Raw genomic sequence first — 25,512 nt, 5'->3', positions numbered from 1 at the left:
TAAAAATGATCTTCTGACATTTTCAGTTTTCATACAAATTAGATCTGCTTTTCAAAAATTAAACCACAGTGCTCACACGGCTTGTACCTCTAGTTCGCATCGCTTACTTTGCTCCTTATTTGAGTTCTGTCATGGGCTAGAAACCATTTTAAGATATATATCTGTCCATGTGTTCATTTTGTTAAGCAAGAATCTATCTGGCAAATGAGAATTTGATCACAGTGACTACTCTGAGAATTTAGCAGAAAATAAAAGTGGTCTTAACTTTGATATACTCTTCTTTCTCACAAAAACAAAGTTTGGATGTTGAAATTAGCGAGCAGCTTTGAGCTTGGGTGTCTTCTGTTTTGAATGTGTTCTGTGCAACATTTGAGTTCAAAGAAAGTGGTTTTCCCTATTGAAATGACCAGACTGAGATATTTTTTTCCTATTTCTAAGAAATTTCGTGGCTGCTGAGATTCCTTGAAGGGAAAAATTGGAAACATAGTCAAAACTTCAAACCGAGAACAGCTCAATTGGGTATTGTAACTCAAGGACTTGGTCCAAACAGGAGGACTGCAAAACTTCTCCCCCAGGGCAAGTAAAGACAATTTAAGTGACTGCAGTCAGAGATCAGTAGCACAGATATTCCAGTAGCAGTGGCATGTTAAAGGTGTAACTGTAATGGTTGTATAGTGACTGACAGAAACTACTTATTTTTAACAGTTAAGCACTTTTTGCTTTCCATTTGAAACACTAATTCTGCTCTTGCCGATTCTTGGACTTTGCTACTTTGCTTTTTCTTCCTCTAAGCCAGTTTTAGAGTCTATTTTGAATAGGATATTCAAATAATTCTGGCATTTATCCTTAAGAACTGGGTACCTTAATCTATCTTTCCTTTTCAGAGTTGTTTTTTCCCAACAGATTCTGCTATGTTAAACAAGTAAAGCCATATAACAAACATTTCAGTAATCAGGCTAACATAAAGTACTCATAAATTATCACCAGGCAGCTCTAAATCTGTCATAAATTCTTACTGAGTTGCTCGCAGGAATGTTTATGTAATTGAAAGAAACTATAGAAAGGAAGTTAAGTCTCCATTTTACAAGTTAAATCAACTACAGCGAGATGAAAAACACCCACACATTTGGCTTTGGATCAGTGGAGACGTTCTTGAAAAGCAAACCTTTATGAAATTTTGATTATGAAATCAAATTATGAAATTAAATTCAAGGTGTAAAGATTAGCAGTTTTTCAAGTGTCACCAATTTGTATGTTGCTTGCATATTCCTTGTATAACAGGGTATCACCTTGATCAGGGAGTTACAGATTTGGAATTATTCCAGCAAAACTATTTTTGGCATAGATGGGAACATGGATGTAATGTAGGATGTGTTCAAGCTGGGAATCATTGAAAAGGGTTCAAGGAGTTACAGTTCCACAGATGTGAACCCCCCTTCTTGCTGAAGACGTGAACCCACCAAACCTGCTGAACAAGATGCTATCTTACATGACATCCATTAAAAAAGAGGTGTAGAAGATGCAGTGAAACATAGGTAAATGTGTTAGGGGATGGTTATGATATTTTAGATTGCAGATTGCAAAGTAAAGCATGAAAGTGACTGATACGGGTTTACACACCAATGAGTGAAATACCAGTAAGCAAAGTAAATGAGAGGTCATTTGTATTAAACCTATGCAGTTAACAAAAAGCAGCTTATTTCATTGATCACAGTGACACAGTTATGAAATACGATGTTGGAAAGACAATATATTTGGAGTATATTAATCACAGGGACAGGAAATTTATAATCAAACTAAAGAATTTTGAATTGGCGAGTCCAAACAATAAATAGCCAATGTCCGAGATGGATAAGATGAAGTGTCCTTTGAATCACACCTTGAAAAAATGAAAAATTTCTAAAGGATTGTGAATATGATAATTCTGGTGTTTTGAAAGAAGTGGCCAAGGCAACTATTGACCTGAAGTCAGTCCTGACTAAAACAGTGGAATGGCAGATTTAAGGTTATATGGGAGAGTCTATCCTGAACATCACAGAATGTGTCTAGGTGTTGCTGATTGTTCTGGGTTTATGTTCTTTGTGGTGAGACACTGGCACAGGTTACCCAGAGAAGCTGTGGCTGGCTGCTCCACCCCTGGCGGTGTTCAAGGCCAGGTTGGATGGGGCTTTGAGCAGCCTGCTCTAGTGGAAGGTGTTCCTGCCTATGGTGGGGAATTGGAACTGGATGAGCTTTCAAGTCCCTTCCACCCCCAACTGTTCTATGAGTCTATGAAATTGGCTGCTTTAGGAAGTGCGGCACTGCGCACAGGTGATCTGTGCCTTCAGGTAAAACATGTTTTGTTTTCCTAGTGCGGTTTCCTTGTAGATTGTGTCATATAGTGACTAGATTTCTGCCTGGGAAATAGGTTTGCCCCGGGGACCAAGCGGCGGCGGGAGAGGGGCCGGAGGCCGCGAGGGGACGGCTGCCGGTGGAGGAGGTCGGGGCGGTCGAGGAGCGAAAGAAGGCGGCTGCCGAGCAGCGGGAGAAGGCGGCGGAGGAGCCGAGCCCCGCTGAGGAGCCGAGCCCCGCGGTCGAGCCCAGCCCCGTGACGGCCGAGAGCATTCCCCGGAAGCCGCCCGCCGAGCCCCAGGAGGATGCAGGAGACCACGCAGCATTTCCCAGCAAGGCAGAGGAGGAAGAGCTGGACTCAGGAAAAGAGAAGCTGGTGGTGGGAGAGCCGGCAAGCACAGCAGCTACACCAGCCCCAGTGACAAGTACAGCAGCATCGTTTGAGAGGTCTGAAGGTTTTGAATGGCCTTTGGGTATCCTTGGGACCTGCCTGCTGATTGTGATGGGGATCAGCATGTTGGCACACACACAGACTGTGTTCTATCCACAACCATTTTGTCTGATCTCAAAAGTTAAGCAGAGTCAGGTTTGGGTCTTGTCTGGGGTTAGACGAGGATATAGGAGGACCAGGAGATTTTCCCCAAGGCTGGACAGTCATGAGTGGCAGGGTGTGTGGGACAGTATGGGCAAGTATCTAGTCCACTGGGCCCCTCCAGTGCTTTGGAAGTGTCAGAGATGGAAGGCAGCTGTATGGAGTCCCCAGCAACAAGCTGCAGAAACTGCTGAAGGGGATGGTGAATCATTTTGAGCCTGGTGGGCCCATGGCACTTCAGGCCATCAGAGCAGAGATGCAACATAGAGATGGACTCATGATCGAGGGGTGGACTTAGCAATGGACACTATTGCCCAGGTTATTCACTACTGTGAACACTGCACACAGCCTCTCCTGCTCTGAAAAACTGTTACAAGAGATGGAGCCTGACATCATGGACCGAATGAACTCAGCAGGTTTATAGGGATTGGTCCATGAACTAAGAAATGACCTCTTTCTGTCTGTGTGTGTATGTGGATGTATATATATCTGTAAGAGCGATATTGAAAATCTGGGATCTAAGCATGACGTGAATGGTATGGAATAAGGGGTGGATAATGTCCTGGGTTCAGCAGTAACAGTCATTTTTCTCCTTCTTGGTAGCTGGTGCAGTGCTGTGTTTTGACTTTCGGCTCAGGAACAGAGCTGATAACAAAGATGTTTTGGTTTGTCCAAGGACTTTATGAGCCTCATGCTCTGCCAGGGAGGAGGGGAAGCCAGGAGGAAGCAGAGACGGGGTGCTTGACCCAAACTGACCAAAGAGGTATTCCATACCACAGCACGTCATGCCCAGGATGTAACTGGGAGTTAGCCGGAAGGGCTGGGAGACTGCAGGGTTGGAGGAGGTATCGGTCGGTGCTTGGTCGGGCTGGGGGGCGAGTTATTGGTTGGCTGGTGCTGAGGTGATCTATTCTCTTCCCTTGTTATTTCCTTTATCATTGTTATTATTGGTGGTAGCAGTAGTGATCTGTGTTATACCTTAGTTACTAAACTGTTCTTATCTCAACCTGTGGGAGTTGCATTCTTTTCGATTCTCCTCTCCATCCCTCTGGGAGTAGGGGGAGTGCAAGAAGGGGGGGAGTGAGTGAACAAGCTGGCTGGCTGGGTTTGAACCACGACACTGATATATTCCAGACTATATAGAATAATGTAAGCATATATAGGTAACTTAAAAAAATACTACTAATTTTTTCAACAAAATTAAAGAAATAAGTAGTGCTACCCTCAATTATATTCATTAGGATATTTTTGCTTAGAGACATGCTCAAGCCCTTAATTCTGCAGCCTGCAAATTATCATTATCCAACAATTACAAGCAGAAGAATGAAGGCTGCGCTGCATCTAATGCATTTGTGAAATTAGTGTAGTCTTTTTTCCTCATGGTGTCACTATAGGATAAATTTAATGCTGTTTAGGTATTCTCTGCTCTGAGCGTATTTCCATTTCCTTTGTCTCACTCTTTCTGTATTCTTTATTAAGTGTTTAGAAAAGATGATAATGAATATACTGCCTTGAAATTTGGACATGTTCTCTCAAGCACTGACCCATCTTCAGCATTGTATGTGAATTTTTGTTTTTTAATAGGATTTTATTACTATAATACATTTAGCTTTGGAAGAGGATCTGGAGAATTTGAGCAGCTCTTCTAATGACTTGAAGATAGGAATTGCCATGTTCTAAAGAAATCATAAAAAGGTTCGTATCTTACAATTAAGTGAGCTTACGATGTTAAATCCGAGATGTATTTTCCCTGTTTTTGGAAGAAGTCTAAGGCCCTCAGTTTCTATCTAAGCTTTGCTTTTTATATTAAGCCTTTGTAAAATGTTTTGAATTCGTCTTTTTAGATTGATACAAAGATAGTTTTCTTTTCCAAGCTGTTAGTGGCAAGAGTAAAGAGAGAGAATTTTGTTTCATTTACATACCTGATGGCATTTTCATCTGTCTAGTTGTTTCCACTTTACCCAGAGCCACATTCTCAAAGATATTTATGTACGTGACTTCCACAGTGGAAGGATAAAAGATGTGCTACTAGCAAATGCATATAAAGTAGGACTGAAGAGAGATTTCTTTATGGTATTGTATAAGAGCGGGAGCCAGGCAAAGAGGTGCTGTTTCCCATTCCTGCATTTGCAGCACATCTTTCCTGAAAGGTGAAAACCATAGGCCTTTTTCTTGCCTTTTCTGCCTTTTCAGTAGAACCGCAGCATTTGGGCTGGTTGCATTCAGGTTTGTAATGAGGATGAGTGTGACTGTCCAGTCAGTAGGAAGGATATCATCCACAAAATCTATGTTCTAGTGTGAACTCTGGCTGCAAATCAATCTTGTGTGTTTGTTTCAGTTAGCTGAGCTTGTGATCAGCCTCTGTCTAGCTTGGGTTATCAGCTCACAGGTGTGAAAATTAACTAGAACCAATGTATTCAAAAGTGGACTTTATAGTAGTATGGTCAGTTTGCTAGTTCAACGAAGAAGTTGGTTCACTTAAAGAAGTTACAGAGAACTAAGCAGTTGTGGAGCTTTTCAGTAGAAGCCTGAGCATTATCCCCTTGTGCCTTCCAGTGAGCTGAAAATCCTGTCAATATTTCTAGCAAGTTAAGAGTCTTTTATTCTCTGACTCCCCTCAGCTGGTCTTTTTTATATGAGATAATGGATATCCCTACTAAGTGGGTGGGTAAATGCCCACCATCTAAATAGTGTCTCTAATTCTTATGCCATGTCTTTCACTTACATGCTTGTTACTGCCACACAGTTCCTCCATAGAGTCAATTGTTCTTTGGGCTGGTAGTTTGGGCACAGTTGAAGTTACTATTTCTAGACTGTTGTCTTGATGACAACTTAAGACATCATCTTCTAGTGAAGTGTGAAGCAGGACAGCTAAACAACACATACTGAAAGAAATCTAGGGCAAAATTAAATGGCAGTTCTGCACATGGCACAAACTGCCTAAACCTAGGATGGAAGCTATGAACTATCACATTTGGATGTGAAAGTTTATTAGTTGTCTAGTATGCTGCTTTCTTTTCAAAAGGATGGGCACAACCTTTTTCATGACCTGATAATTCTCTTCTCAATGGTGATTTTATGGCCTTGCCAGTTTTTGATGCTAAGGTGTTGGCTTCAAACTGCAAGGCATGTGTAACACTGTTGTTCTGAAGGAGAGGCAGCTTCTCATAAACTTATTGGTGGAATACCAGAACCAGATATGCTGAGTGTCTTTTCCTGTCAGCTGTAAGCTGTAGCTCTTCTGGCTATTAATAAACACCAGACCAGGCTGAAGGAGTCACTATGTTGAGTCTGAAATGCAACATCTGCTTTAGGAAACCCTCCATGTCCACCACACAAAATTCCCACTGGAGTTTCTCCAGTCTTTAAGCTTTTTCCCAGCAGCTTTTCTACCTTGCATATTAGAGACCTCATTACCCAAATAATTCTCAAAATCCTTTGTTACCCACACTTACCTCACTTTGATTCCAACTTCCTTATCTTCTCAATGTCAAATGCAACCTACTTCTGTATCATCTCTCTTGCCTGTTCTCCACCCTCCCACTTAAGGCAGTGGTTGCAATTAACTCCTGGTTTTGCAACATCCAAATGCTCCATTTCTTCACATACTCTCCTTGACTGCCTCTGCTTCCATCTTACCTTGAGTGCAGAGGTCAAAAATAGCAAATTTCCTAATTTTCTGATCTTTTGGAGATGTCTGGCTTTTTCCATACCTTCATTCTTAAGACTGATCATTGTCCCCTTACTGTCCACTTCCAGCATAATAGGAAATTGAATGGAAAGTCACCTTGACCAAAAAAGACTAAAGATCAAGAGGTAACTGCTCTGGGTTAGTGCGGGTTTGTAGGAGTTTCTTAAGATCTGAAGAAATCACTGCCCGTGTCAGAGAGGACCCCATGGACTTCTCTCCATCTGGCTTGCAGCAGTGTCAACTGGTGAGGGAAATGTTTCCCTCTAAAATGTCAGGTTTCTGCAAGTACAGAAGTGCCTTGTACCTGTTAATTCTTCTTTCCAGTCTCAATTTATGTCTGCTGTGGGAGGTCCAATTGTTCACTGCGTCACTGTGTCCCCAAAATTTTCTCATCACATTCATTCCCTGCCCCACCACTCTTTCATCTGTCTCATCTTTCATCAGCCTTCCTAGCCATCCTCAGCCTCTTTTGCCCCAATTCTCTCTCTCAGACAAGTTCAGCTGCTTACTGTGCCACCTTAACTGCTTGACATCTCTTTGATGAGCCTTGATCAAATTCCTGCAAGTTGCCAGTTCTTCCTGTTGTTTCACTCCTTTCCCTTACATCTACTTAGAGTTGTGCTGCAGCTCCCGTCTCATCCTTTAGCTTTAGGGGTCACTCAGCTACATAAGAGGTGCCCCAGTTTCATAGCCTGAAAATCTGGCGACTTTGTACTTTTGATGCCTAAAGTTAACGTGTTTTAACATAACTCCCTATGTGAGTCTTTATAGGGTGTGATTAAACACAGTAAGTCAGCAGTTCAGTAGTGTACTAAAGACCCAGTTAGTTAATTAAGGACTTTAAAGTATGAAGTATTTGCCATCTGTAAACAAAATCTGTATTCTAAACCAAAACTGTCTCCATAGCAATGCCTGGGTTTTCACAGGACAAGATCCAAAGCCCAGTGAAAGCAGAGAAAGGACAGGGGAGGACCTTTCACTGATGTCAGTATCCTTTAGATCAGGCCCCTTATTTCCTTTAGCAATGAAGAAATGATGCACAAAGCACTGGGACTGTACAACTTCATTTTATTTTGTGTGCTTTTATAGGATATAAATAAATGACAAAATTACAAAATTTATAACTGGAAGCCCAAGCATATTTACATAAGTATTTGTTGCAGTGAGGCTACTATTTACTGTTCTCCTATACAATTTTCCTTTTGGTACCATATTTTTAGTGTTATTTTTTTCCTGTCAGTTGACTACATACATTATCAACAGTGAATAGGCAAAAATATGTACACGGAACTATTTTGTTCAAGTAAATTGAATACTGTATTAAAAGTATGTCATCACTCAGCGCTATGATTAGGTTTAACTAAACCATATACAATGATCAGGTTTAAACCAAGTTTGATTATCCATTTTTTGGAATTTACCAACTGATGATTCTAACTGAAAACCTCAGCTGGATATGAAATAATAATTAAAAAAACAGTAAGACAACCACACAATTTATCAATATCTCTATAATGAACTTCAAAATGATTCACGATTTGACTGGATAGAACAGTATACGTTAAAATGTCATTTTTCTCCTATAGTGATATTTGTACTGTTATAATTTCAGTTCTACATAAATATACATCATGGTATTATACAAATACTCCACAGACATTAAAAAACTTAAAACACTTCAAAGAAAAGGTAAGTAAATCTTATTTAATCAAATATTAAGCAAATGCTTAACTGTTTTGTTCCATTAAAACTTTTTTATTACTTTGGAATTTTTTTCTTTTTCTCGCTATTTTTACTTAGAAAATGTTTTTGCAGTAGAATTTTATCAACACGCTTCCAAACAAGCTTTCTGTGACAGAAATCTTGATAGCAAAAATCCATGGTTTTGACTTTATTTAGAACCACTGAGATTATGTTTTAAAAATACTAGCAGAATTCATGGCTATAGCAATGTTGAACTGCATAAACTATATGTAGGTGTAGTAGAACGACCATTCCACTTTCATTCCAGACTGATCACATGGAACATCCAGTGCACTGATGCTACAACTTTTACATTTTTCATAGTGCTGCAATAGCAGTGGTTTACTTAACTTTAAAATAAACAATATTTGTCGTAATTAATCTGGCTTCCTTCCATAAATATTCACATGTTTTCCTATAGTACTTCTCTTCCATAAAAATATCTAATAAATGTTTTCTGTGCATTATTAATACCTTTTTCTAACCATTCATAAAACTCTGATCCTTTGTTACAATGCAAGAAGTTCCTATTTCTGTAGAAGATCAAAGGACACCGATGATTACATATAAAACCAGCGCATACAGAAATCAGGGTGCCTAATTTCTTGTCACTTCAATAAGTTCTTTATTCAACACAGTAATTATTAATGAATTCAGTGGTTTCACAGATACTCTATTTATTAATTCTGGTTCTATTTCAATTAAAAACTGCCAAGATTTAAATAAAAAACCAATCAAATATTGTACTCGTAGGCAGCATTAGTGTTAGTTTAGAGACCTTTTGTTTTTTTATTTCTTAAAAAGTAGAATTCTAAAACAAGAAATCAAAGAAAGCACTGTGGCAGCGTCACAAGGGAGAACTGCGTGAAAAATAAGGTTTCTCACTCCTCTTGTGGACTGTAATTTTAAAAGTCTTCATATAGTGTCATTCTTCTGTCAGTGCTGCAGGAAGAAGAACATCACCAGAAATGACTGTCAGCCTTTTTTGTTAGTTACAAGGCCACTCATACAGTGCAGTCTTCCTCTCTGCTGGATTGAAACGTTGCCATAAAGGAAAGGCTGTGCTGTGACTGCTTGGCGTGCAAGGCACAACAAGGAAGGGGGGACAGTTTTGTATCAGAAAATTGTAGTTTCATACTTGGTATTAATGCCTCTTTTGGCCTCCTGTCCAGGTTCAACAATCCATGGCAGATTCGCAAGAGTCTTTTGTTCGGATGGATCTATCTGCTTTAAATGCAAACATACAGGGTTACCATCTCTGTGCACAGCATTTCTGGCAAAGTTTTTTCTTTGGATTAATAGAATACAGAACAAATCCTGTATCAACAATGTCCTGCAGCAGCAAGCGTGGTGGTCTACACTCCCGTGTACCCACAGTTGCCCTCTTCTTCCGATTTAGATCAGAGGTATGTCTACCTCCAAGCTATAGGGCATTGTAGTTTATTACAGCCATGCTTGATCCTGAGAAGTCCTTTTGCTACTGAGACAGTTGATGATATCAGGAAATGTTCTATTTTAAAATTTTATGGAGGAAGTTTCTGTGGTAATGGGTGACAAAAGTCTACAGTCACACATATTTTCCCTTTCCTCTCAACCAATCATTAAATATCAGAGAGTATGGTTCTCATTTTATAGCCAGTGAATATGATACAGTGTGCAGTCATTTTTTGCCTTTTCCCTCCCAAATCATCTTATGCCTGTATTCATAATTCATAATGTATTTAATAATTGTTTTAAAAATCTGCCATAAAAGAATACTTCTCTGTCATCTATGCACTTCAGGAGGGCACTTTAAAGGCAATTAATATGTAGGGTGCCATGAGCTTGGATTCTTAGGAGCTTGGGATTCCAGAGAAACTACAGAAAAAGTCTATTAAATCCCAGTTTTGGAACAGGAAGGTCAGCCAAGGGGCAAAAATTAAACAAAAAAGGTAAGAAAAGAAGTTGCTTGGTCTGATTGATAAGATAATTGTAAATTGATTTGGATTTGTAATTTGGTTAGGATACATATGCAGTGACTGTGTACCAATCAAGTTTGGTGCAGGTTTTATTTCTCGACAGGAGATCAGGAAAGCCCATGGAACCTCAGAGCTTTAGTTGTATGCATTTGCTGTGACCCTTAGCACTTAAAAAAGTCACAATACATTGGAAGTAGACTGAATCAGTTAAAGCTCTGTAATTACTAAAAGCGCCATGGCACATCTGGAAGGATCTGAAATGGGCAGTTGTTTGAAATGGCTACCTGTGCTAGAGTGACAGCTGATGAGCAGAGGAGGCACAACGGAGACATGCAGCATCTCTCATTCAACAGGTATGTTTATTTTTACAGCTTCTAGTATATCAACTCTTAACTGTATAGCTGAATTTTGTTATTTTTGCATGCACAACTACCTTTTACTTACCACTGACTTCCGAATACTAACACGTGGTTTGGGAATAGGTTTGGAGGGTTTATTTTCAAAGCTCTCTGGGAGGGTTGAAGAATGGCCCCCTTTTCGTGCTTGTAATGCAAGCTGATAGGCCACCTCAAATGCTTGTCCTAGTGTAAGGATGATTTCATAAGCTAAATTCTGAAACAAGACAAAACCAGTTAGTTAAAATTAGAGTGAGGCTGAATTATCATCAGATACATGAAGTGGAGTAGTACTGTCTACAGGAAGTGATTTGTAATGTAAATAATTAAAATCATGCTGCTAATGACTTCCTTAGTCTCTCTAATATTTATGTCTGTCATTTGACTTCTCATTGATTAAAACCAAACTAAATGTAATTTATTGTACTGAAAGTAATTACTTCTAAAAACCTTGAAAACCATGTCTCGCTAAGCATGTAAACAGGATTGGGTAAGTGTGTGTCATCTCTTTTTAGAACAAGTACATTCATCCCCACCTTTTCAGCTCACCCTGTATCTGCTGCTCTCAGGATCCCACCCATCTTGCACTACTGCATCTGACAACCTTGGCTTTCAGAACTCCCCTGCTGACCTGTCCTCCTCCAGAACCAGCAGCCTGATGAGCTGCTTCCCTGGGCACCTGCCTCGGGATGTGCTGCACTCTCACTGAACAGCATGGGAAGAGGATGCAGCATTTACGCAGTGCTTCCGAAAGGACAAAAAGCAAATGACATGGCATCATAGAATGGTTTGGGTTGTAAAGGAGCTTCAAAGGTCATCTAGTCCAACCCCCTGTGCTCCGCAGATGCAGTCCACCTATGCACACGTGAAAGTCAGTGCTCTATGTCAGATGCATGTTTCAAGTGCTGGGGAAACCTTCCCATGTTTTTGGAGTTGTTTCTTTTTTTTCAGGGCGGGGGGGTTGTTTTGTTTCTTTTTTTGGGGGGGGGGGGGTGGTGGTGGTTTTTTTCCCTCTAGAGTAAAAATGTTTGAGCTCAAACTGGCATGTCAGAATACTCTTGGTTAAGTGTGCGTGTAGGTTACTGTGTACGACCAAAGAAGTTAGGTTCTTGAGACCAAGACAAGTTTAGTGGTATCGGTGGAATACTTTTAAGTTCTCATGTGGAACAAAACCTGTTGAAAGGTTTATAAAGCATGAATGAGGAGCCAAGGGGTTGGTACAAATAGTTTTTCAGCACAGTTTTACATCAGTGAAAGAGCAGCGGTGAGTTTCAAATCTGATCTTAACCTAAACTGCAAGTGAATTTCTATGGTAATTTTTTTTTCAGGTTTGTGGGTTTGTTTTGGTACATTTATTTCTAGGCTCCTACTAGAGCCTATTTCTAGGACTCAATTTGCAACAAAGTTTGGAACTCCTGCAAAGCAAATGCAAGCCTTCAGGCTCCCTACTTTATGTCCTATGGTCTCCTTAGAACAATTCACACATCATTGATGCAATTCAGAAGTTATCTTCTCCTTTCTCAACCTCTGTAGTCCACAGCTGGAAGCAATCCCGCATTGCTTTGAAACTAGGCGATCCCTTAAATTTCCCACATTTGTCATATAATTTTAAATGAGGTATCTGTTTATCTAGTCAAGTCTAGCTGTTGAGTTTGCGACAAGCCAGAAGGCAATACAAGACACTTGGAAGCACACTATTTGCCCTTAAGTTGTCAAAACACAGTTAATGTGTTAATGTAAAATGTAGGACATTTTATTTCATGTCCTACACTGCAATTTCACAGTAACAGTGAAGAAATTACATCCTTTTGTTATCACACATGTATACTGAGATAGTAGAGGCTAAATTCAGCACATTTGGCTCATTGTAAGAACTGTTATGAAGGTGCCAGCTCTGGGCTTTGTTAGGTCAGACAGAAGAGTTATACTCCTCCACTGGGATATACTCTCAGCTGCTATGACTGTGGTCACAACAGCAAGCTAACCAAAGTTTCACAGCTTCCCAAATAAAAATGTCTGTCTAATTTGATATCAGTAGTCTCTGCATTATCTCCTTTTTAAATAATGGAGACTGGCCAGGATGGTGAAACACTGAGGATGCAGTTTGCCAGTGGAGTAATAAATGAAAGACTAAAGAGACTATAATAAAGTGTCCTGCCTTATAGCAGAACGCTGGCTATGGAATTAAGACCAACAGAGTATAATTGTTAAAAATGTACAGAATAATAATATTTAAAATGGAGCACATCTATTAGTAGGACAAAGATATTATTCTAAAGACATCTTAATCAGCTGTCATGACAGTAAGGCAGTGTAATATATCACCATGGGATTGTCTACAGTGGCTATTACTATCGCTAAAGAATACATCAACAGGACGGTGTGGTAATGGCTTGAAGAAAATGCAGACTGCAGTACTACTGGGACTAAGAAAATTCACCATCCAGTGTGGCATACAAAAATGTCACTGAGACACAGGCCTGGAAAGCTCTTGAGACAAGAGTAGAGACAAGCAGAGAGTTTGCTATGCTGAGCTGTAAATCCAGTCTGGGTCCTGCATCTCGTCTGAAGCCACTATGATTTGTTTTCTTTTTGCAATCTGTAAAATGAAAAAACAGGCCTGCCTGGAGCCTGAAAGCCATAGGAAACATGGAACTGTTTCTGTGGTTAATAAATATTTGAAATATAGCAAATAAAATGGAACATCCAGTGTTCTGTTCAATATTTGAAATGTAAACTGAACTTGTACATAGACTTTATACATTGTGTACTGCGGTAGAGCCTTGATGAAGAGAAATCTGCAAGTGGAGGCAAGGAGAGCTTTAAAATTGTCCCTTGTAAAATTTAAAAAAAAGAACTATCTGAAAAATTGTATTTTTAAAACACCCAGAAGTAAATAAGTTTGGTTTGAGGAATTTCTCATCTGAAGTACTGGGAGAGGAATATGAGGATTAGAGTTGGTATGGATTCTTGCAGGTGCTGTATTGGAGAGATAAGAGCAGGAGTCCCTTGGGGATGTGGGTGGAAAACCAAACCACAAAATTGACTATGGAAATTCTGATGGAGCGAGGAGACTATTTGACTTTTTTACATGTGGTGCAAAAGGAAGGAAACGGATCTATCTCCCTGAAAGATGCTTAGTACATAAGCTGTAGACCTGCTGGTCTGACTGAGGAAGACTGACCTTTACAGCACTCCACCAGGCTCCTTAGAAAGTAGGCAAAACTTATAGGACCGTGGTACTACTGAGAATGCTGCAGTCCTGCTCCATGATCATCTCAGCAGAGAAGGAGAGGGAGTGAGCTAAAACCCTTCAGCAACAATTTTTGGGAGATGAGAAATTGAGGTCAACTGCCTTGTTTGCCATGTAATGTTACAATAGCACGCCAGTGCAAGTCTGAATCAGGATTTTTCAGCTGCCTTATCTCAGACAACCTATTCCAATGCCCAATTGCTTTCTTACATCTTAACTGACTTTTTTACTGCTAGCTATGTTCTATTCATAGGTTCACTGGGCAATACAGGAATCTCTGATGGAAATTACTCTGGATGTCTCCCCTCTAAGAATCAGAATTTAGTATAGGAACTGTGACAATGGTTCCCTCCAGAGGGAATCCTTCACTTATGGTTTAGGGCTGCTTTATAAGTGAATGAGTCTCAAACAGATTTCAAATATTGAACAATAAATCCTCTTCTTCACCCAAGCCTTGTCCTCTTCAATATTCTTTAATTTTCTGCATTTTTTTCAATTTTGATTATAGAATTCTAACACTGAATAGACAACTTACATGTACAGTCACTCCCAGATTGCATGTATCAGTGGTTGACATGTCACTATGATAAAATGCTTTCCTATCTGCAAAATAAAATTGTTCTTGCCCACATTTCCTGAGGAACTGAAGGACTTAAAAGAGTAAAATTTTTTTGTGCCATTGCATATACTGTATTACCATAATATATATGATTTAAGATGAATCGTTTTTATACTTTATTGGGGATTTCTGCCATTTCAAACCTTATTTTTCTTAATGACTTCTCTCTATTGACTGACATGTAGGATTGTTTCTATTAGCTAACTGGAAGATCAGTTTTAGACTTTAAACAGCAAATGTAATGTACTGTATGCTTGCATTCTACATATCTAGCAAGTGTTTTGGGCGCTTGTATTTGCATCAAAAGTGCTAGAGCCTGAGAAATAAAACAACACAAAAAGAGTATCTGAGTAGGTAACACCCGACTAAGGATTATGTTGCAAGAGAAAACTAAGTCAAGATAGTTAGTTAGACATTAAAGTTTCTGTATTGCTTAAAATAGCTAAAGTGCTTGGGGTATTAAATGTTCCTCCTAAGGTACAGGAAGTGAACAAAATGTTGTAATTATTCCTGGATAGCTATTCTTTCCTTGCAAAGCAAGAAGAAAATGAATTTCATCTACTATACCTGGGTTTACGTTTGTGCTTGATTATTAATCCTATAAATGAAACAGCAGTAAATTGAAAGCATTAACAAGTACTTAAATAGATCAGGAGAAATAATAACCTCCATCAGTCTAATTTCAGCTGATTCACTTATTGCTGAAAGCTATATAATGTAACATCTTGTCAACCACAATCTCTATTTTTAACAAAATTTTGAAGTTCTTTCTACTCCCTGTGGACACTAAAATGTCAGTAGAGAATTGAAACAACAAAAGCACTGAACCAAAATGCTAAAATTCCTTTAAATCTCCCTTTCTGTACATCTTACTGTTTAAACTCTCTCAGAGCAGTTGCTCTGCAGTGTTGACTATTTCCCCAGTCCCAAACAAAATGCCTCAGTTCAGACATCTCTGATCTCTTTGATTTAGTGTTTATATTCCTGTAAGCATGTTTCAAGACTTCATATACATGATACTATATTAAAATGTTTTCTTATTGAATGATTTTAAAGTTTTAATAGCATCTTGAATTTATCTTGTGCTTAACTTAGAGGGAAAGCATTCCTGAAAGTTTTGGACAATAAATCCTCTTAGTCCTAAAAAATCAGAGCCGCTACTTATTTCATCAAATTTAGCTGGAACAGCAAGAGTGACTAACAACTGATGTGTTCATGATTTCTTGAGACAGTATCAGCCTGTGCATCACCACCTGAGAAGCATAAATGTAGGAAGAACTTAGTCATTTTCCATTAAAATATCAGGAGCTGTAAGGACTTCTGCTGAAATAATATTTTTGAGATTTTTAGACAAGAAGATTTGAAGCAGGAAGTAAAGGATTAAAGCATTAATTTGCTATTTTCAAAACAAAGGCTATCTTTTTGCAAAGGTAAATGTGCTGCTAAAATAAAATTTTCCCAAAATCTGTATCTGCATTATTTGTTAAGCTAAAACTCCAACTGACATGACAGAGAGGAGAGCAGAGCAGAACAGAAGGACCCTATAATAATAACAACAAATAATCTGTTGGTAGTTACAGGGGTAAACTTACACAAGAACACAAGCAAATATGCAGATCTCTGTTATCACAGATGTTTCAAATGTTTCAGTGGGGTAGCCAAATATTCCTAGGAAATCTTGAGATATGTAATTAGCTACTTGTGTGGTCTCTGTCAGATCTGTAAGTGTTTTGGTTCTCTGGTTAAAGCAAACAGAAAACTTGTCATATATTCTCTACACATTTGCAGCGGAAGCTTCAGTCTTACAGTTCATCCAATATATTGTCAAAAAGTCTAAACAATATTTAGAGAGATGTTTCGAGTTTTTGGGACTGATCCAGCTTAACACTGAAACACTAAAAGTCAGTACAGCAAGGTAAGAAATCTGAAGGAATCACTTACGGTGGTAACATCTCACCTCTGTTCCAAAAAGGCAGCCCACGTCCATTTTGTGAAGGTGGGATGTTACCACCACCACGAGTACAGTGCAGTTAAAAACACGAGACTGCCTGCAAACATAATTCAAGCTAGATCTTGAACCTACCTGTTAGCAAGATTGAACACTGTGTATAATGCATATTCTGATTCGTTTATTTGGTTTGCACTCAGATATCGGAATTGGTGGCCAAACCTGCTTGTTACAAATTTCTTGGAAGGCTACAGATCATGTTAGAAGAACTATACGTCAAGATGTATGAAATGCTACTTGCCAAGTTTACAGTCAACAGCTGAGATTACAGAGGTGAGTTGTTTCAGATGGCAAATGAGACAGTATCAAAGAAAATATTTTCTCTTCTCCAGAAATGTCTTTTTACTATCCCATAGTAGATAAGACTTTTCACGTGGTAAATGAATGACACCTTCCATTAACCCCCATATACCTGAAAATGTTTCAATAGAATTAAAATACTATTACAAAGAACTATTAAATGAAGTATCTTCTATAAACTGACCACATCAAACGCAGTGAATACATGGCAGTAGTGGTGATTAGTCTTCAAGTCTTTAGTGATGTACGCAAATGTAGAAAGGTCTTCAGGGTCTTGTGCAGCACACGAAATGTTACGGATTTCATGCTCAGCAATAATATTCTGTTTAAAAAAAATATTTTCAATCAATTTAGGAATTAAATTTAAAAGAGTTGTAAAAGGTGTGGGTTTAGATTTACATTTATGTTCAACTGCTTTACTGAAGTATTTCAAAAGTTTCTTAGTAAGAAGAGATTTAACACACCCCATGTGTGATCTTACATAGATCACTGGAATTTTGACTCTCACCCATGATATCCAGAATTGCCAATAATCTGATAGGAAACAATTACATTCTACAGTCTCCCTACAAATCTGGTTGAGTTTTGCGCAGTTTATTCAGGATCCTCTGACAAAGAGACATCTTTCCTGGCACACCACTGTAAAAGCAGTTTCAAAGCACTAAATGAGCATCTTATGATGCTGCTGGTTTTCTGTATAATGATCACTCCATGACACTGTTTCAGTCCACTGACAGACAGAATCTTGGTGAAACCTAACAGGCTCAATATCCCAGTTTTTGCACATGTTGTTTGACAAATTTCAGCTATACTTTTGCAAGAGATAAAACCACCAAAGATTTACATAATTGAAACCCAGAGCTCTCAAAAGGCTTCTGCTTAGTAAAAAGATAACTACAGAAAGGATCTGGCAACTTTTCTCCGCTTACTGCCAACGGCATCCTGCAAGAAAGATGTAGAAAAATGAAACCATTCATGCACCGAGCAACACTACTTGCAACAGCCAATGTAAGCTATAGCACACTACTGAGATACAGGTGGGGCATGTCTGTCCGATGAAATAAAGAAAAAAAAGCTGTCTTAAAGCTTTGGAGAAAATTATGAATATTCATTACATAAATTGCTCATATGTAATTACTGTGTGCAGGCCAAAGAAACCATGAAGCCAGAGAAGAAGATACTGCAGAATGGCTTATGATTAGGCCTTGCTTCAGCAACACAACCATTTCAAACGATCTATTTAAACAGAATGATTCACTGGATATGAATTTACTTAGCACTTAGTTTATATGAGCTTTTCTGAATTGTGGCCCTGCTGGCTGTAGCTTTTCCACAAAACCCCAAAATGAACAAGCCTCCTGCAGCACGACATCGCTATTGCACCAGAGAACATGTGACATCTGTCATGTCCGAGTCCCTCCCAGAGCCACTGTTTGCTGCTGCCTTAGTGGCATCTGCCCAAGTTAAAACAATCTCTGGCTCTCCCTCACCCCTCTCTTTTCTTTCCCACTTTCTTGCTTCCTTCTCTCTCTCTCTTTTCTTTTTTTAAATTATAAGGAACAGGAAATGTATAAAACTAAATCAGTTAAGATGCTTTGCCATATCTTCTTTCATGTGCTAAATGGAAACTTTCCCTCTTGCATATAGGTGTCAAGGTTTTGAAAAGACATATCAATATATCTACTTAAGGAAAACACGCCTTAGGAAAAATCTTAATAAAAAGCATTCCAAATTTCAAATTACAGAAAAAAAAAAAAAGAGGCAAGGAAACTGTTACTGAGGAAATGAAATAATCCTCTTAATCTTAAATTGTTGCAACATACTTGATTGTTTCTGTTTGATGCATTATTCACTGAAATGACAAAAAGAGTACTTATGTTTCAATATATGCTAATTTATAATGACACGTATAATCTCTGCTTAACAATCATTGGCTTTTTATGTTACATTAAGCGTTTTATTTTCTTTGTTCTCAAATTGATAACTTTTACTCTGAATAAAGATTTTGATGCAAATTACAATTAAACCAAGCCCAGGGATTTAGATAACCACAGATATAGCTATAATACAGTCACTGATGTTGTATTGGGAACACTGTAGTTTAGAAAGCAGAAATAATTAAAGCTTGGAAAGTCTTAAAATCACGTTAAGTATTTATGCCAAATCATGAGCCACAAAGTAATCACTTGAATTTATGCAGTGTATGTGAATGGAGCTCTGCTATGCTATGCTGAAATTTTTCCTAAGTGACTTGGGGTTGATACAGGGCTTTGCACTTGAATCAAAACTCTCAGAGATTATTTTAATGTTTTCACTTTAAAGCAAGTGGAGTTTGGAAACATACCCAAATTAAGCTTGTTGTGAATAAAATAAAGTATACCTAAACTAAATCTTCTGGATGAAAATGAGTAGTGAAACTGAGCTTTTCCCTAGCTTTTATAGGATACCCTCTGTGATCTCCTTTCAAAACTAAACATGTCTTCAGTGCATGTGCTTACTGTTTCCTAGGGTCATTACTCCAGTAGACCCACAGTCTTACTCTGTGGAAATTAGAAGGCTGTGAACCAGCTCACTGTTCTGGGAACACTCCTCAGGCATTGACTGTCACTGTACAGCCGTTGTTCTAAAAATTCACTCAGTTTGGCAAGAGAAACCTCAGGCGCTTCTCGAAAAGCAGGGAAGCTGAAAGTCGAGTGTGGTTCTGCCAAGGAAATACCTTGGAGAGATCAGTGTTTTACTAAGCAGCCTTGCTTTTGCTTGCCTATCTTGTGTCAGCCAATGTCCCTCCTGGCAGAAATCACCCAGAAGTTAGGGTTAGCTGTGACCCATGAGAAAATCCTGCAAGTCTGCTTTTTCCTAAGCAGCAATTTCTTTCTGGCCTCACTTGCAAAGAAATGGTGTCATGTCATGTCATGCCAAGCTTCAAGGCGCCACTGAAATAGCTGTCGTGGAATGAGGTCAGGGCCCCTTTGTCACCTGAAGCTTTTGCCTGCTATGACTCAGAATATAAAGTCTTAGCTTGGTGGCAGAAAGGAAAAGGATGAACAGCCATGAGAGCTGAGTTTTCAAGCACATAACTGCTAGCTATTTTTTGTCATTAAAAAGTATGCATTTATTGCTAAGTGGTGCCCAGCGCTGTCAACTATAAGCTCATATGGAAGCAGTACAAGTCTGAATAGGATCTCACCTTAGTGCTAATCTGTTTTGGGTCTTGAAGGAATTGGGTACAGCACACTGTGGACAAGGATGATAACAATGCTTCCGGGAGAGTTGCAGGCTATTACCTGGTTTTTACAGAAGGGAAAGGCAGTGCAGATTTTGAACTGGAGAGACAGCAATCTACCACTTGAGAAAAAACACTGTGGCATTATTTACCTCCATCAGATACATCTATTGCACTATTAGGCACAGGATTTCAGTGGGACTGGTCTAAAGCTAATGCAATTTGCCAAACTTCTTTCGAGTTTCCATCTTATATAAGATTATATGTTCTGTGCAAAGAGATACTGGAAGTTCCTTTTGTTCTCTTGATGTATTCTTTTTTTAAAGCTATGAACACTGAAGTTACATCCTTTATACCACAGAGATTTAAGAGCTGAAAACAGCCTTATTCAAGTTAGAGCTAACAGCATTGCAATGTCCTGATTTGTGCCCTGCACATCAGAGAACATAAAGGAAATGAGGGTTGTAGAAGCTCAGTTTTGAATCAATGGAAGAAAAAGGAGCTGACAGGAATCCCTGGCCTCTCTGCTCCGGCAAATATGCCAATATCTGACATAATAATGATTTCACCTCTCTTTTTCTTTCATGCCATCTTCTAACCCTAGATACGGCTTCCAAACTCTACCAGAAGTTCAAAAAACTGCTTTTATTCCTTCACTTAAAACTCAGTTCTAGTTAAACACCTTTAAAAATTGACTTATTTGGCAAGCTGGATGGATACTGGATTAGATGTATCATGTGGTCTGAATGTTCAGCAACACAAAGGAGTTATATACATTATTAACCTGGTCAGGTAGCTGGGTTGTCAGATTTATTTTTCTTATTGCTTTTAGTGAGTTTTAGTCACATAATAGAAAAGGTAATTTTTCTTCTATTCACATGCAAGCATCAGCATGGATTGCATTTTCTTGCCATTTTAGACATCCGAAGAAGAGAAATTAATGCATTACTTTACACCTGTATACAGAGCTTGTACATTTTACTTTGGCTAAACAATAACCCACTGCTGTATCCATCAATGAGTTCTCTGATGTCTCAGTTTCCCCCTTTTTTCATTTTTAAAAGATGCTGGATGTATTTTAAAATGTAAGAACCAAAGCACAGGGGCATTGCCACACAGGAAGATGAAAACAAAAAAGGAATAACAACCGTTAAGAAGCTGCTGCAGTTCAGGGGGTCAATTGGCTAGTACCAGGAAAACAGCTCTAAGAGAGGCTCTGACATTTGAAAAGAACATTCAAGGCCCATGTTTCTTATTTTTAAAATGGCTGGCCCTGTAGATAACTTTGCATCTTTATTCTTCATCAAGGCATCTTTTCTCCCCCTTCTCCCCTCCCCCCAATTACATTATTATTGAACAAATATGCATATATTTTCTGTATATTTAAGGAACTGTATAGGGAAGAATATGATAAAGGATTCAACAGAGGGTCACTGCCAAATGTCTTTTTAATGACAGAAGGTTGGACACTGTTCATCAAATGAGCCATTAAAGCTGCCTTACTCATCCTCCAGACCGAGTTTCTGGAGAATGACAATGACATTATATCCATTTTGGAAAGAAGATGAAAAAAGAGAGGAAAACGCAAAGTGCAACTCTGTTCACTCTCTGTACTGGTGCTCTTAGAGAGCCAGTCTCGTATTCGCATTTGAGAGAAACAGAAGCCAATATTGAATAATTACACATACCTTATTCGTTGCATCAATAAATTTGACTCCCTTGTAAGAGACAGACAGGACAATGGTTGGTACTTTCTTCATTTGTTCTGTAGACTTCTGGAATCAAAATGAAGATGTTGTTAGAGTTGCGTTGCATTGCAAGACCAATGCTCTTTCTCCTGTCAAAATAAGGAAGTCAAACAAAAGGTACTTATCAAAATGTCTGACTGTTTCTTGAGCTGGCTATACTCTGGGCTTCTGAAATAGCTGCTTTGTAGTTACAAGACTAAGATCTTTACAGTTTATTGCAAGGATGGTAAAAATTCTCATTTTCCCTAGCACAACAGGAAGAGAATGAAATAAATTTGCCAGGCTTAAAAAGACCAGTAATGCAATCAGGGGTTTCCCAAAATGCATCTGTTTAAGATCATCCCTGCCTCCCCTCTTCTTTTCCTGCTCTTCCTAGGTGTAAAAACCAATACTGCGGTACTTCTCGCAGTACTGTTTTTTTGCTGCAATTACTTGTCATTTAGAAATATTTCACTCTCTTGCGTTCTTGCAGTTGTATTTCTGACACAAGATATCCCTGCCAGTCAATCTGTCAGTCCAACATCGTATCCTGTCATGACTGGCCGTCTACAGTTTTTTGAGTGCAGCTGCTACTGAAAGCTGCTTTATCCATGAATTAGCACTGAGGCTTACTCTGCATTCCCTCAGTGCCAGGTTCTCCTACCTCCAGTTCATGTCTTCCTATATGGCTATTTTTTCTTTCATGCTAATCTATTTCTGTGTGCCATCAACATGATGCACACAGCAATGATATTTCCTGCTGAGCAGACTGGGCAAATATTTGGGATAGATTTAAGTTCTCTGCAGAAAAAATCTGTTGATTAGTTTACAGATCAAATTTACTAAACTAACCCCAAAACCAACCAACCAACAAAACAAATATGGACATAATAGTTTACAGCTGATTTGAATTCTTTTAAGGTGGAGGGCAATGACCAGACTATTCTGTACAAAACTACTGTAGATAAATAAAATAGATAGGTAACATTCAAATAGCACTCACTCATGGGAGTATCTGCAAACAATCGAAGAGGTCAATCAAACATTTTCTTGAGAAGAAAGTGTGAGGTCAGTTACAGCTAAATATGAATACATATCAGCCCACAGAATGAGAGTGTAAACACAATGAAAGGTCTAGAACTGGCAGGCAGAAAGATCATTAGAGCAGCTGAACAAAATGAGCAGCGGAGGGTTTATATTTTTCAAGGAAAAGGAAACAGCACAGATATAAGGTTAAAAACACAGACTGTTTCTGAGAAAAAAAAAAAAAAGTCTGAAAAACAGGTGATGCCAACACTAGAGAGCAAAACAAACAAAAGCTCAAAGGAAAAAAACCTGTAATCAAGTCCCCTTATCAGCTCTTGTTCCTTCCAGAATCAAATGAGACTCCAAATTTGCCATCGTAAAATTCAAAGCTACAGATCCAGCTACATTCTGCAATTAGTGTCCATGCCATGAAGGCTAAAACCTCTAATTAATATTTCAAGGAGAGCCCCACGCATCCATGCAATAGAGAGGACTGTTGTATCTCTCAGGATCAAAGGACAAGTGACTCAAGACAACAAGCGTCAGTTTATCCCAGAGAAAGCTTTTTTTACCCAGGACACTAGGCACTGTTCAAAAAATGAAAGCTTAAATGGTAAAACATCCTGAAGAATCTTAATAAAATCTGAAGGAAGACACTAATCTTATTTGCATGACTCTGAACTGCATGGAAGAAGAAATGGTATCCCTGCCAAAAGCAGAGCAAGTACATACCTGTGTGTGTGTGTGTGTGTGTGTGTGTGTGTGTGTGTATGTCTATAATAGATCTTAAATGAGCCTTTTCACAAAATTCAATGCACAGAAAGCACGACAGTGACTCTACAGAAGCTGCAGTACATACATCTATCAGAATAATAGGCAATATACCCCGCATATGCTCATAACCAGACAAAATATTCACAAATATGTCAACATCACTTTAATCATCTGGCAACCCAGCAACCATCCAACTTTTGTCCTTTCTTTCTATCCCGACAGCTACCCTCAGGAGCTCTTTGTCTCCTATTTTGATTATTGTAATTATCTTCTTCCTTGCCTCCTTAGCAGCAAAATTCCTTTTCTCCTCCAACATGCTATACAAACATGGCTACTAAGTTAATTTATTATACCTTTTTGGTCTAATTTGCTCTACCTTCCATTTGCCATAAAGGTGAAGCTTACTGTTGCAAGGCCACACTGTACTGACCATCTGGGAGTCCTCTTTCTCTAGACCAGTAGGTTTGTAATTTAATCATCTTCCTTGTCTGCTCCACATTCACCTGGCTTTATCTAGAGCAGACCTGATCTTTAGTATTTAATCAAGGTTGTGAACTGCTAGAAGACTGTATCTGAGTGAAATAGCTCATCAAGATACTATTAAATTTTACCTGGCAAACTAGGAAATGAATCAGAGACTGATGGACATTTGTAATTTATTAAGCCAAACTGTCTCAGCTGGAAAAGAGCAATGTCCCTTATCAGCTGGCAAACCATACAAACCCCAGGATTTGTGCAAAGGTGTTCTGGAAGACTGTACTCCAGTGTAGAAACATGATTTTAGGAAACAATTCTGCACTTGTACCCCCACTGCAACAAACAGTTGGGCAGTGCAATAACATCCTTTGTTATAATGAGAGTGCTATCATGAAAAACAAACAGCTCTATTCCCCCTGCTCGATTCTCAGTGATACAGTAACTGAAGTCCACCATATAATTATTATTTCCAAGCAGTTTCCAGACTTGAACAGTTCTGAGTTGTCATGGTGAGCTCATCCTATTTGCTTGTTGTTCTTTTCTTTTTAAAGGAGGAGGTGGCTGCCAGAATGTGTAATGTGAGTTTTCAGGGATACAATATGAAAACCATTCACTAAGGCACTGTAAGTGCTTTGGCTCTAAATTCTAGGATGCTGAGATGAAGTACCACAGCTTTCATGGTCAGACATTTCACACCTCTGTGCAGGCCAAGTGGGCATCTCTGCCTGTGCCTGTGACCAGAATCTAAGAAGGTGGGACACAGGAGTCAGTATTCCCTTTCCATGGGCTTTTCAGGTCCTAGCCACCATATCAATTCCACGAGGACATGATGAGATGACAAAACATTCTTGTCCATCTGGTGCCTCTATGGGAAGCATGCGGACTTGAGCCAAAGTTATAGGAGCCACAGCTGAAGGCTGGCATTGGATGTCATGTGCATGCTGACATATGGTCTAATGCTCCAAGGCATGTTCATACCATAGTAGCAGAATTAGATTTTATCTCATGTAGAAGCAATCATAGTGACAGGGCCCTGTCTTTGGGCAAGTGCTCACTAGCCTGGAACTGGTCATAGTTCCTATGAACTCCATCATTTGTGACCATAACTTTGTCTCTTTGTTTTAAGATACTTCTTTAGGAGAATCATTTGGTTGAACAGCAAGCATACTCTAGGCTCGTTGCCAGTGCCTACACAAGGACAGATGTGCATGCTCTGTCTCCTCAGGTACAATGCTCCTGCAGTGAGGAGTCATAATGCTGCACAGTGCAATGCCAGAGAGACTGAGCTGTGGTCCTACTTCTGAAACAGGTAGATGACTATGTTAAAGTAGGCCCTGCGTAACTCAAGAACCACAAAGCTTCCTTCAGATACAGGAAGATGGAAGAAAGCATCAC

The 25,512-nt window shown here is 39.1% G+C and overlaps 1 protein-coding gene across 10 annotated transcripts in view; it reads right to left on the bottom strand.

Moving 5' to 3' along the window:
• Positions 1 to 7,662: 7,662 nt before the first annotated feature.
• LOC133269865 (ankyrin repeat and sterile alpha motif domain-containing protein 1B-like) overlaps positions 7,663 to 25,512 on the bottom strand; it is a 90,050-nt gene continuing 72,200 nt past the window's right edge. For 7 of the 10 annotated variants that reach the window (XM_061454536.1, XM_061454534.1, XM_061454537.1 and 4 more), the window contains 5 exons: positions 21,802 to 21,888; positions 17,075 to 17,212; positions 10,760 to 10,927; positions 9,496 to 9,584; positions 7,663 to 9,299 (listed from right to left, as the gene is read on the bottom strand). In XM_061454536.1, coding sequence (XP_061310520.1) covers positions 9,263 to 9,299; positions 9,496 to 9,584; positions 10,760 to 10,927; positions 17,075 to 17,212; positions 21,802 to 21,888 — 519 coding nt within the window. In that variant the 3' untranslated portion in view covers positions 7,663 to 9,262. Of the gene's footprint in view, positions 9,585 to 10,759; positions 10,928 to 17,074; positions 17,213 to 21,801; positions 21,889 to 25,512 lie in introns of all 10 variants that reach the window. The other 3 variants (XM_061454530.1, XM_061454533.1, XM_061454531.1) reach the window with 3 other exon arrangements.

This window comes from Pezoporus flaviventris, unplaced genomic scaffold (assembly GCF_033815535.1).
Source record: "Pezoporus flaviventris isolate CSIRO_AGI_PZ_B2104156 unplaced genomic scaffold, CSIRO_AGI_Pfla_v1 ptg000016l, whole genome shotgun sequence".
In the NCBI taxonomy this organism is placed as follows: Eukaryota; Metazoa; Chordata; class Aves; order Psittaciformes; family Psittacidae; genus Pezoporus; species Pezoporus flaviventris.
The sequence above is the reverse complement of the archived record's forward strand: the minus strand, read 5'-3'. Positions and strand labels throughout refer to the sequence as shown.